The sequence below is a fragment of the Mytilus galloprovincialis genome, chromosome 9 (genome assembly GCF_965363235.1).
Source record: "Mytilus galloprovincialis chromosome 9, xbMytGall1.hap1.1, whole genome shotgun sequence".
Taxonomy (NCBI): domain Eukaryota; kingdom Metazoa; phylum Mollusca; class Bivalvia; order Mytilida; family Mytilidae; genus Mytilus; species Mytilus galloprovincialis.
Window position 1 is genome coordinate 31,967,769 of NC_134846.1, and position 13,479 is coordinate 31,981,247.

Consider the following 13,479-nt stretch of genomic DNA (forward strand, 5'->3'; position numbering starts at 1 on the left):
TTGTTACATTTGCATGTAACCGTAGCCAGTGCCTATTATAATTGTTCTAAAAAACTATTTGAAACAAAAAAAAACCTCTTGGTATGGATCAATTAATATTTTAAGGGAAAAAATGTCAGGCATAGAAAAGCGTATTCCTGAAAAATATTCAGTCAACATTTAAACTACACTGTGGTCAGATTGTTAAGGGATACTTTACTGCATTGTGGAAAAAACAGCTATATAGATATACATAAAGATTGTAAACTACGAATTTATCATATGTAACATTCAAGTGCAACTTCGATTTTGAAAATTATTTGTCAATAATTCGACATTTTGAGCAAAGGAAATGTATTACTAGATTATGAATATTTGCTCACAAATTGAATCTGGTAGATACCAGGGTACTCTTCGACAAAACCAAATTTGTCTCAGGTGCACCTCAGGTGAGGTTGAGGATGCGTTCATTTTTTATTTAAATGTGACACTCATTTATCAAAAAGAGAGGAATTGATGCAAAATGTATTAAAATCATGTCCAAACTTTCAAAATTTAAATATTGATAACAAATTAATTTGGATAATGAATAATGAGGATCCCAATGTACTATTTGCATTTTATAAATATATAGAAGATACTAAGAATTGAAGGACAACTTAATCTGCAATAACTAATTCATTATAACTCTTTAATATGAATTTGTATACCCTGTTAAGCCTGCATAGATCATAAGAAGATTTTCAAATTCTCTGTCACAGTCCCTTGATGATCGATCTTGCTGGCTGGACACAGAATCTCAAATAATATGTTTTCAAAATATATTTTAAATATTAAATTTAGGAGTTTGACTCATCTGCACTAAGTACAAGTAGGGGCTTCCCTTTAAGCACCGACTCTTGGTGCTTTCTGCAGATAAATATCCTTTATTAAATATACTTGTTATTTGCTGTATACCTCATAGTCAAATGTGCGAGTGCTGAATTGGGTTTTTTTTTGTATTTTTTGTATTGAGATTTCTCCGCACAAACTACTAATGCCTCATGTTTGTCTTTTCTTACCGGGTGCACTTGAGTCAATGTCAACATAGTATTCATTGAATAATAATACATTGCTACTATTTTGTTGAGTATATTTTCTGTGGTATATTATTTTATTTTATTATTTTTATAACACTTGTTACATATCTTTTATTGTTTGTGTATTGCATATGTTATTGTTTATAATGATATTGTCTGTATGATATGCCCTCCTGGGCCCTATAATTTGGTGTATAAAAATATTTTACTCTATTCTATTCTATTCTATTCTTATTCCGTTTGCACTTGTAACAGGTATCCACTTTTTAGTCTTTCCCCTTTCCTATATTTAAGTCCAAAATTATTTTTTTTTTAAATCGAAATGATCAAAACGTTCAGGTGAGTATTTTTAAAGTTTGCTTAAATATTCAAACTTTTAAAGTTTAAAACGAAATTTATGATTTTAATTATTTGGTGAAATTTTTTAAAAATTAAAGTCATATGAAACGAGTAACCGGTGAAAAATAATGTTATTCCAATTCTTGAACCAATCAATGCATTATCAAACATCACCAACTTAGTCTTCTGTGAACGATTTTATCATTTTTTTCGCATAAATTTCGTCTAATCGTCAATTTTTTTTCAATCGGTCAGTGTTGTTGTGAAAACATAGCAGGTAATTAAAGTTCGTGTTTTGAAGCCGAAGTTTAACGATTGTCACCTGTTTGTCAACAATCAACAAAAAGCATGGATATATGAGCACGTGTATTAATCAGACTAATAGTTTATTTTAATGACATCCATGCGTATTGCGATCACCGGATTTTTACGGGATGGGTCACACTGAGGTCACTTTGCATACGGAAAATATGTCGGAGAATTCCTTCCTGGAAGGCATTGCTTCCTGGAAGGATGCAATGAAAATAAAGTAAACTTCTTCTAAATATGAACAAATAAAAGAATTTTCTTCAGAAAAGAGTATATGTACATAAGTTTTATAATGAAAACTATCCATTGAGTTATAAAAAAACATTAGTCCAGCCTTGGCCTCAGTGACAACAACAAAAATAAAAAAATGAAAATAAGTCACTGAGGCCAGGGCTGGACTAAAAAAAACATATGCATTATTTGTTTTAATTTGAGGTTTCTTATGACTTTAAAAAAAATTTGGAATAATTATATTTTAAAACTTTGATAAAAAAATCCAAAAAACATAAATTTGATTTGATTGAGATATTATTTTCGTTATCTCAAGTTGAGAGAAATTTGAAATCCATTTATTATGGGGACGAAGTCCCCAATAACAGTAGAAAATTCAATAAAAAAAAAAAATCGGGAAAATTTCCCGAATTTTTCATTGTACTAATGAACTCAAAATCGTTCAATTTTTTTTATGTCATGTTTTGAAATCCCGGACCTGCGCAGAGTTCAGCAATGTACTTCCTTTTTCCGGTCTCGTATGGTATGAATCTTTGAGTAAAATATTTATTTATCAGTCTAGTATAAAATAGAAAGAAATGCAATACCAATTTCATTTTTAATAATTCTTTGATATGGAAAAACGTTACCTGATGATAGCGTTTTTTTGTTTACATTGCATATGACGTCATAGTTAAATAACGTCACAACTAAAATCCCTAACAACAGAACCAAAATCGGAAACGTTACGGTATTTCTGTTTCTTTGCTTTTTTAACAAATATTTAAGTTACAAAAAAAATAATTCATACAGACTTCGTCCCCATTTACAGGTAATGCCTGCCTCATATTAATCGGTATACATTTTACTTGTTTTCTGAACCGAAAATTGCGTATAGGCCGAATCAATATTAGGTCGAGAGAAAGTTATTTTTCAAACACTGACATGACATTGATGGGCACGTTGCAGTAAGCGGGTTACACTAAAGACCTGAAAGTGGACCTGAAAAGACCTGAAAAGACCTGAAAATATACGATTAAAATTATTCAAATTGCAATAACTTTTTTATTGTTGGATGGAATGTCTTCAAATTGGAATTTTATTAATTGTTAATATCCATATTTAATAAAAATTTAAATGTTTTAAATTAAAAAGAAATTTTTGATGCTAAAAGTTGGACCTGAACGGAGAAATGAAAAGACCTGAAGGGACCTAAAAATCTATGGTCGGACTAATTCTAACTTCAATAACTTTTTTATTATTCAGTGGATTTCTTTAAACTTTTGATTTTGTGAAACAAAGGGTGCAATATAATGATAATATTAAAAAAAATATTGAAAAAATATGAGGGTCTGGATGAGGGGGTCTGTTATTCTGTAAACATTTAATTTTCACCCCTTTTTTCTCTAATCTTTAAAAAATTAACCCCTTTTTTCTCTAATCTTCCAAACATTAACCCTGTTTTTCTCTAATCTTCATTTTTTTTGCCCGTTATTCTCTAATCTTCATTTTTTAAGGGCATTATTCTTTAATCATTTAACCCCATCCAAACCCTCAAATATTGTTGGGGTGTCAAAACTCGGACCTGAACGGAAAATTAAAAATCTGAATGAGCCTAAAATTCCGCTAAAAAAAATTTAAACGAAAAATAATAAACATAGACCAAGGATTTGTCTAACTATACAATTCATTGCAAAGACAAAAAATATGGTTGTAAACTTTTCATGTTCTATGTCATTTTGTCTCTTGTGGAGATCTGTCTCATTGCCGGGATCACACCCCATCTTCCTTTTAATTTTTAATTGACGGAAGAGAATAAAGAATAAAATTGTTTACTATAGTGTCACATATTGATTAAAACAAGACATTCACAAAATATTCATATACACACAAACAACAATCAATATCCAACCAAAAAATTACTGAGACACTGATCCTTAAAACCAAAATATAAACAAAATACTATTTAAACTTGTAAATAATCTCATAAAAGTTATATTCAAAATGGGACAAGTAGCTTAAAATATAAATAATTCTTAGGTTAAAAAATATATATGTTAACTATGAAGTATGAAATACTATAAAATTGGGTAAAAATCTTATAAATAAATGCATTCTTCGTGTAACAAGATATGGTGATAATCCAATTAAAAGATTAAAGCGAAATGTTTATTTAGACTAATGATCCAATTATCAGCTAATATCAATACAAGGTTTGAATTACAACCAGCACACGTTCACGTAATTAAAACATTCCAATCGACGAACACGCGTCTCTAAATAACATATAGTTTACTGGGGAAGCAATACTATTATTTTCATTTTTATGTTTAAGACCTGCTTTAATATATATTAATGCAGTTTAAGCAAGTTGAATTACTTTGAACAGAGACATATAACACTATTTATTATATGTCTCTGGTTTGAATAATTTCAACGGGCAATCTTCTTTTTTTTCATCATCAAAAAGGTATTTTGTATTCAAATATGTTTCTGTATAAATATAAAGTCATTCGTTCTCTTCAATAGACTTTTGTCTAAAATGAAAACAAATTTATAGAAAAAACAATGTTGTACGAATTTAAATACATCTACCCCTATGATCTATTCATGTCTTTTACTTCCCCGACAAGGTCCGAATTTTGTAACTCAACCATTATATTTTTTTAATTTCGATAAAATTCTTTATCATTTCAATAATATATATTACCTTTCCTATAACAAAGTTCATATTTCAAGGAGATTAATTGAAAACAGTTAAAAAAAACTTGAATAAATCTGAACACAGGCTTTTCAAGCAAATTTATGTTATTTAATTTTCCGTTCAGGTCCGAGTTTTGACACCTCGACGATATTTTTTCAATATTTTGTTTTAATATCATCATTATACAGAATTTTTTGTTTCATAAAATCCAAAGTTGAAAGATAAACATTGAGCCTTAAAAAATTTATTGAAGTTAACATTAGTCCGACCATAGATTTTCAGGTCCCTTCAGGTCTTTTCATTTCTCCGTTCAGGTCCAACTTTTAGCATCAAAAAAATGTTTTTGATTTAAAATATTTAAATTTTAATGAAATATGGATATTAACAATTAATAAAATTTCAACTTGAAGAAATTCTATCCAATAATAAAAAAGTTATTGCAATTTGAATAATTTTAATCGTATATTTTCAGGTCTTTTCAGGTCTTTTCAGGTCTTTTCAGGTCCACTTTCAGGTCTTTAGTGTAACCCGCAGTAAGCGCAAGAAAGACGAAGATTATCAGCGGCAATTTCAAAACAAAGCATGAAAACAACTAAACAACTTGCAAGGTTAAAAAATGATTGATTTGTTTTCAAATAATTCAAAACTATGAATTTACTTACCATTTCTATGTAACATAAAAGTTAAACACCCACAACCTTGTTAATATATACAGCCTTTTAAAGTTTTTTTACAGGGGACATCCTAGCTGCGGAACCGTGGTCCGCAAATAGTTAAAAAAATTACATAAGGACCTAAGAGCTACGGTTCCGCAGCTAGGGACATCCATGACATCTGTGGCCGATTGGACTAAGACTAAAATTTTGAATTTTTTGTATCTTATCTTTATCTGTTTATATCCCAGGTAAGAATCTTTTGGGGGATATATGCTCACAGAAATGAGAACTCATTGGTTAGTCCAGCGGTTGGAATGGAGTCCCTTTGAATTCTTATCAAATAGCTTTTTTGTATTGCAAGTGTCTGCACTTGACTTAAAATTCTTGATATTTCTTCTGATATATTAACTTGCAAATTTCTTTTCAACTGCTGCAGTGCTTTCTCCATGGTTGTTATGTGTAACGTCATGAATCTGAATTTAGTAACGGATTTCTTATATCATTGTATATATTGACCACCAATATACATATAAATAGAAACATAGCCTCAATATACGTAAAAAATAGAAACAAGGCAAGTTCAGATACGTACATGGAAAATAACTTGTGAAACATGTGATCTCCCTATCCAATGAAAATAGTAGAACATGTAGAATGCTACACAATTTGTAATATGTATATTTTTTGGTAAAAAAATAGTTCCTGTTCATGCTGTTTATCCGTATTTTATTAATAAATGGACTTAGTTTTTCTGCCATTTAACATTACAATTTCACTCTGTCATGTCTGAGGTTATAGTTTTAAATATTTAAACAATTTTTTTCAATATCCTGGATTTCTACCAAACTCATAAAACTTGAATAGAAGCTTGTTCATTTTGTTGTTTATGATCAAAAGCTCGTATCCAGAAGGAAATTTTGTAAAAATTTATTTCTTGTTTTTCTGTATATAACTTATAACATGTCTAAATATATGCATGATATATACATGTATATGTGTAAATGTAATTTTATTCATTCAATTAATAGCATTGATAAGGGATGTACATGATGTGTGATCTTTGTTAGGCCACATTTAAAAGAATGTCTGTTTCCCCTCCCCCGGGTCTACCCTTTGTAAACAGACCAGGAAGGCAGGTTCTTTTTTTTTTTTTTTTTTAACTGGATGTGATTGTCATAGCATGGTCACATGAATGGTTTAACTTGTCCAGTCTAGGCCACTTATCAGTTGTTTTTTTCTCAATTTGAGTGTATTTATTTAGATTATCAATCCTTCTGCTTTCAAGCACTTTCCAAAAATGGAAACAATTTATTTTCAGGAAAAAAATAATTTCTATTTTTTTGTGGAAAATAATTTTTTGACCCAGGGGCTTATTTTTGACCCGGGTGGGGGGGGGGGGAAACAAACATATTTTAAATTTTGGCCTTAAATTCATGTACACATGTAAACATTAAACCCATGTTTAATGATAATAATGTTTAGGATCTATATTTTATCTTATTTTATTTTACAGAGAATTAGGATTACTACGAAAAAGAAGTATAAATTCCAGTACCAGTAGGAAACCATCAACAGGTATAAGCATACAATTGGCTGTTTCAGAATCTAATGCATCTTTGGTATTATTTTCAAAAGTGTACTGTACACCAATGACCAAAACATCATCAGTGCTCTAGCTAGAAATCAAAAGGGGCAGGGTGCCAGTGGAGGGCAGGACACTTTTTATGATGATAAGAAAAGGCACTGCTCATTTTTTTGTCTACGTTTCGGTGTGTATCACAAGTTAACGAATCTCTCTTTTTTTTTTACTGTATATGTTGTTTTTTTTAAATAAAGATGCTTTTCAACTATAGTCTTTATTTCATTGTTTGTGTAGTTATGAATAATATAGTACATCTTCATCAACATATTATGTTTTTACAGTTTAACTTCACTCTACCCATTATCAAAGAATATGTATTTTTTTTTTTTTATCTTATAGGAATTATAGCTTTTAATACATCAAATGGTCTGAAACTGAGAGCATTACTAATTTAACAATGTTTAAAACATGAATTGCTAAAAGTATAATTATCAAGTAGAAATTGCAATATATATTTTTTAATATGTTCAAAGACAGTTAAAGTCATAAGAAACGAGTGACTGGTGAAAAATAATGTTCATCCAATTCGTGAACCAATGCATGTATATATCATAAACTGAGTCCTCTGTGCACGATTTTATCATTTTTAACGCAAATATATCGTATAATCGTCAATTTTTTTTTCTATCTGTCTGTTATGATTTAACAAATACACAAATGAAATATGGCTACTCATTAAATGACGTGTTTTGAAGCCGAAGTTTACCGATTGTCACCTTATAGTAAATAATCAAGAAAAAGCATGGGTATTTAGCACATGTTTAACATATACAATCAGGTAATTGTTTATTTTTAATGACAGATCCATGTGTATTGCTATCACCGGATTTTTACGAGGAGGGTCATGCTTAGGTCACTATGCATACGGAAAATATGTCGGCGAATTGCTTCCTGGCAGCAAGCAAATAAAAATAAGTAAACTTCTTCTAAATGTGGAACAATTAAAGAATTTTCCTCAGAAAAAAGTATATGTACATAAGTTGAATAATGAAAACTATCTATTTAGTATTAAAAAACATATGCATATTTTTTTTTAATTTGAGGTTTCATATGACTTTAGTATCTTTAAGGTAACATTAATATTATTATGTTATTATATATTCAATTGGTATTTTATTCCTTTTTTTGATACTAGATAATATTTTTAATGCACAAATTTGTAATAAGCATAAACAGGGGAAGTAACTTCAAAATCAATTTCCACCATGTTTGGGTTAATTAAAAACTATGCTTGTCGCTAACAAGTTGAGATGGAAGGCATTTCTGTAAAGGAATAGTTTTATTTTGATGACTTAAATTCAATTCTAAAGTCATGAAAGTCTTCATTTATATACGCTCTTCCATTGTGACTTGGAGATCGAAAATGCCGACCCAAGCTATACACACTCGCTGACACATTCATCAAAAGTATGACAAAAAGATACATTGTCCTAATTAAATTACCTAGTTATTAACACCTTTGAAGTCTTTATCATTGTAATTGATTGTAATGACATGATTAACCTGGGGGCAATCACACAGGTGTCATATATGTAATTAACTTGGAGATCAGAAATCGATGAAACAAAATTTTACCAAAACGGCACAAGATAATTTTGGAAAAAGACATCAGGGCAGAAGGGCGCGGATGAAGGCACCCAGGGTGCGGCTGAGGGCACCCAGGGCGCGGCGCCCTTCTATTTTGGGCTAGCGAGACCACTGATCATGATTGGTTAAAGATGTCATAAACAATAAAAATCGACCAATCTGCCAATGAAGTGAAGTTATTGTAATTTTGTGGTATTAACAAAGAAATTACCCATGGTTCTTTAGGTTCTGTAAAAGCCAAATATATTTATCATTCATTCTTGGGTTATTTATATTTTTGAAAGTATACACTATAGTCTATATGTACCCTTCAGCATTTTAGGGAGAAGTGAAGACCCAACACACAGACTTATGGGAGAAATGAAGGATTCAATTCAAACTTTTTATGAAATTTCCCAGTATTTATACTATCTTGTTATTTTGAAAGAAACTTTTGCCTGACAAATGTTATAATGTTTATTGTCATGCAATGCGGTCTAAATTAATTGATATATCAAAGAATTGTAAAATTATACAGTGAACAAATTTTGCTGCATCTCAAAGACTTTTTTTCAAACCAGTCAGCATGGTTTTGCCCAAGATTGTTCTGAATGAAATAAATAAAGCAAAACCATCTGAACAACAACAACAACCTCTATTAAATCTATTTTTCATGTTTTTTAGACCAAACATTTCCATATTTAGTGGTATTAGATTTTGAATCAACATGTTGGCAGGATGGTAAATTTAGAACTCAGGAAATCAGTAAGTAAACTATCCATTAAAACTATAGTTTTATAATTAAAACAAACAAATAATTAAAAATAAAAACATCAACCAAGAATTTATCAAAATTAAATTTGTGGTAAACGAAGAACAGCACTCAAAAGAGGGGCAAAAGATACCAGAGGGACATCCAAACTCCTAGATGAAAAATAAACTGATAATGAAATGGCTAAAACAGTAGAGACAAACAGACAAATGATAGTACTCAAGACACAACATAGAAATCAAAGACTAAGCAACAAAAACCCACCAAAAACTTGGGGTGATCTCAAGTGCTCAAGATGGGTAAGCAAAGGCACATTCATCCAGACAACAAACCGCAGACAAGCTTTGAATGGTGACAACATTATGAACCTACATGTAATATCGATATATAAAAAGATTATTCTTTGGCCTGACAAGCATGTATTTTGAATAAAGTTGTGATATATATCAGAGAACTCTCAAATGGAAAAACAAACCCAGTTAGTATTATAGTTCATGAATATGAAATTCAAATTATTACTTAAATCAAATTGACTGTTCAGACTTTTGGGCTATAGTTAAGCTTGATATTTTCACTATTCAGACTTATGAGCCTTGGGACATCTATGTATAGTTTTTGTCGAGCCTGCAACTTTTGTTGCAGAAAGCTCGACATAGGGAAAGTGATCCGGCGACGGCGGCGGCGTTAGCTAACTTCTTAAAAGCTTTATATTTTAGAAGGTAGAAGACCTGGACGCTTCATACTTTGTATATAGATGCCTCATGTTACGAACTTTCCGTCAGTCACATGTCCAATGTCCTTGATCTCATTTTCATGGTTCAGTGACTACTTGAAAAAAAAGTTAAGATTTTTTGTAATGTTAAATTCTCTCTTATTATAAGTAGTTGGATAACTATATTTGGTATGTGCGTACTTTGCAAGGTCCTCATGCCCGTCAGACAGTTTTCACTTGACCTCGACCTCATTTCATGGATCAGTGAACAAGGTTAAGTTTTGGTGGTCAAGTCCATATCTCAGATACTATAAGCAATAGGTCTTGTATATTCGGTGTATGGAATGATTGTAAGGTGTACATGTCCAACTGGCAGGTGTCATCTGACCTTGACCTCATTTTCATGGTTCAGTGGTCAAAGTTGAGTTTTTGAGTTTTGGTCTATTTTTCTAATACTTTATGCATTTGGTCAACTATATTTGGTGTATGGAAATATTTTATGATCTATAAGTCTGTTACGCAGGTTTTATTTGACATGACCTCATTTTCACGGTCCATTTCTAAGTGTTAAGTGTTTGTGTTTTGGTGCGTTTTTCTTAATTTATAAGCAATAAGTCAACTATATTTGTTGTATTGAAGAATTGTTAGCTGTACATGTCTGCTTGGCATGGTTCATCTGACCTTGACCTCATTTTCATGGTTCATTGATCAATGTTTCGTTTCTTGGTTAATGTTGAGTTTATGTGACAGTTGTAATAAAGCTTTATATTTAGGTCTATCGACATAATATGAATGATTAGTAAAGAAGGCGAGACATTTCAGCGTGTGCACTCTTGTTCCTTTAAGATGCTGTAATTTTAGTTATGCTTGATATTTCTTATAAAGGGCTATAGGAATTTCTTATAAACAGGGATAGTGTTGCTTTGTATATCCTATAAAGGGTTATTATTATGTTTGGTAGTCAGTAAAGTGCTTGTAAAGGTGGATAGCTTTGATTGGTATTTTGTATCAAGAAATATATCTATGCTTGGTATTTATTTCCTATAATGAACTATAGTTGTGTTTGCTATTTCCTGTAATGAACTATAGTATAATGTTTGGTATTGCCTATAAAGGATTATAGTTATGCCTGATATTTCCTGTAAAAAGCTATATTTTAGTTCTTGGTATTTTTCAGTTGAGTTTCCTGCAGTATTACTGAACACTTCTACAGGAAAGATAGAAAGTGAATTTCAGTTTTATGTGCAACCACAAGAATCACCAAACCTGAGTGAATTCTGTAAACAGCTGACTGGTATAACACAGGTATGTCATTACTAGAATCCAAGATGGCTGATTTAGAGACTAACAACCAGGGGGTCTAAGTGGAGGTCACAATGAGATTTACAGATCACACCATGATGTCCAATGACATTCTATGGTGAAATGGATCATTGGCAGTACAAAACAAGAACCCTACAGCTTAACATATTAAACAGATATGATATAGAGTTTTACTTTGTATTGAAGTATTTTCACAACTTCAAAATCGTAAAAGTTTTATACAGGAAATCCTTGTTTAGTTGAAGAGGGCTAACATAGGCTATGCCTGTTGCCCAATCCAATTCAATTTATTAGAATAGAATATTGTTTAAAATAAACTTGTAGGTCTTTGTTTGATTTAGTTATATGTTTTTGTTTAGATTATTTTGTTTGATTGTACATCATTATGTATATATCTAAATTATCTATGATTGGATGTAAGAAGATGTGGTATGAGTGCCAATGAGACAACTTTCCATCCATGTCACAATTTGTAATTTTAACTAAACCATTATAGGTCAAAGTACGGTCTTTAACACAGAGCCTTGGCTCACACCGAATAGCAAGCTAAGGAAGGCCCCAAAAATTACAAGTGTAAACCATTCAAACCAGAAAACTAACAGTCTAATCTATATAAAAAAAACAAGATACACTTATGACCCACATCAAAAAACAATCAGATTCGAATTTCTGACTAAGTGCAAACAAATACAATGTATATGGAAGTTTTTAACGACCTTGACTGGCTATATAGCCCTTGCACAGTCGGAGCAAACTAGTGCAGCTGGTTTAAAAGTTTTAATAGGTACCAATCTTTACCCTTATCTGAAACAATAGTGGAACATTACAACATAAAAAAGACACTGTATGTTTACACCATTTTGGCTGCTAGATTCCAATGATTGTCATGTTAATCGATTATGTCTGATTGGGTAGCTCACAGAATTTGTCAATATAACCGAACAATATCCAACAATCATATAAGTGGGAGGTTGATAGTTTTAAAAAAGTTTGACCGCTTGGATTTAATTTTAGATTGGAACAAACCTCTCATTGTTGTTAAATAGCGTCTGTCACAGTATCCAAGGTAAACGATCTGTGTACACAGATGCTTGAAATTAAGGGCTGTAATAAAACGCATCAATAGCACCAAGTGTATGTGTACGAGTTATTCCCCTTACCCTAGGTCTACTACCTAAAGATAGCTATTAAACCAGGTTTAACCCTCCATTTACCACCTTGAAAATGTCTGTGTCAGGATAATGAAGAATTTGGCAAAACAAATGTTCGGTTTTGTCAGTTTATATAAACATACTCTTTTTGAATTTACCATTGAATTTGTTATTTTTGATATTTTATATTTTACAGGATCAGGTAGACAATGGTATTCCATTAAATCTATGTGTCAGGAAATTTGTGCGCTGGTTGGACTCTCTTAAAGAGAAAAAATGTGTTGTGTTTTCCCAACCATCAACAGAAACAGAAAAATGTCACCTAGCAACAATAGTCACATGGTCAGGTAAGAAAGATGATTTGTTTACACAACTATCAACATGATCAAAGTGAATCAGACAGCTGTTATTCAACATCAATAGTTATATTTAAGGGACGACATCAAAAGATCGATGTAGGATAAAAAAAACTTAAATCAAATAGTTTGGGGATAGGGGGGGTCAATATTGCTGCAAGTTTTGTTAATCCAAAATCGATTTTACCTATATCCATATAGGAAAATCAATTTTTCCCAAATTAAGTTAAGAGAGGGGGGGGGGGGGGTCAGTGAAAAAATATGTGAATTAAGTTTTTTTTCCTACATTGAACTTTTGATGTCGTCCCTAATAAGATAGAACTTTAGACTGGAAAAAGGAAGTTCACTTGTCATGTTTTGGGATATTTATCAGATTTTCGGAATCCTCTGGTGTTATTCATTTGAATGCCTTAAAGTAATTTGCCCATTGACCCTCATTTTTCTTTTTATAAATCTTTTACATGTATAATGATAAGTCTTATAAAATTTTAATTATTTTTTAATAGTTTTTGAGAACTTAAACTTGTCAATGATAAAGCTATGAAAAGTCAAGAGAGAATTTTGTTTCTTAGGTACCAATTTTTCATAGATTAATGAAAACTATCAGTGTTTTCCCCTGTACACATATATTAACAACGTTCTGAAATCATTGGTCAAAATAAGCAATAACCACAAATGTAA

The 13,479-nt window shown here is 31.0% G+C and overlaps 1 protein-coding gene across 1 annotated transcript in view; it reads left to right on the forward strand.

The window, feature by feature from the left end:
* The first annotated feature begins 5,150 nt into the window (after positions 1-5,150).
* LOC143044817 (ERI1 exoribonuclease 2-like) overlaps positions 5,151-13,479 on the forward strand; it is a 32,227-nt gene continuing 23,898 nt past the window's right edge. Inside the window, exons 1-5 of the mRNA XM_076216994.1 lie at positions 5,151-5,228; positions 6,790-6,851; positions 9,169-9,249; positions 11,146-11,273; positions 12,639-12,789. Of these exons, the coding sequence (XP_076073109.1) occupies positions 5,203-5,228; positions 6,790-6,851; positions 9,169-9,249; positions 11,146-11,273; positions 12,639-12,789 (448 nt within the window). The 5' untranslated portion in view covers positions 5,151-5,202. The remainder of the gene's footprint in view (positions 5,229-6,789; positions 6,852-9,168; positions 9,250-11,145; positions 11,274-12,638; positions 12,790-13,479) is intronic.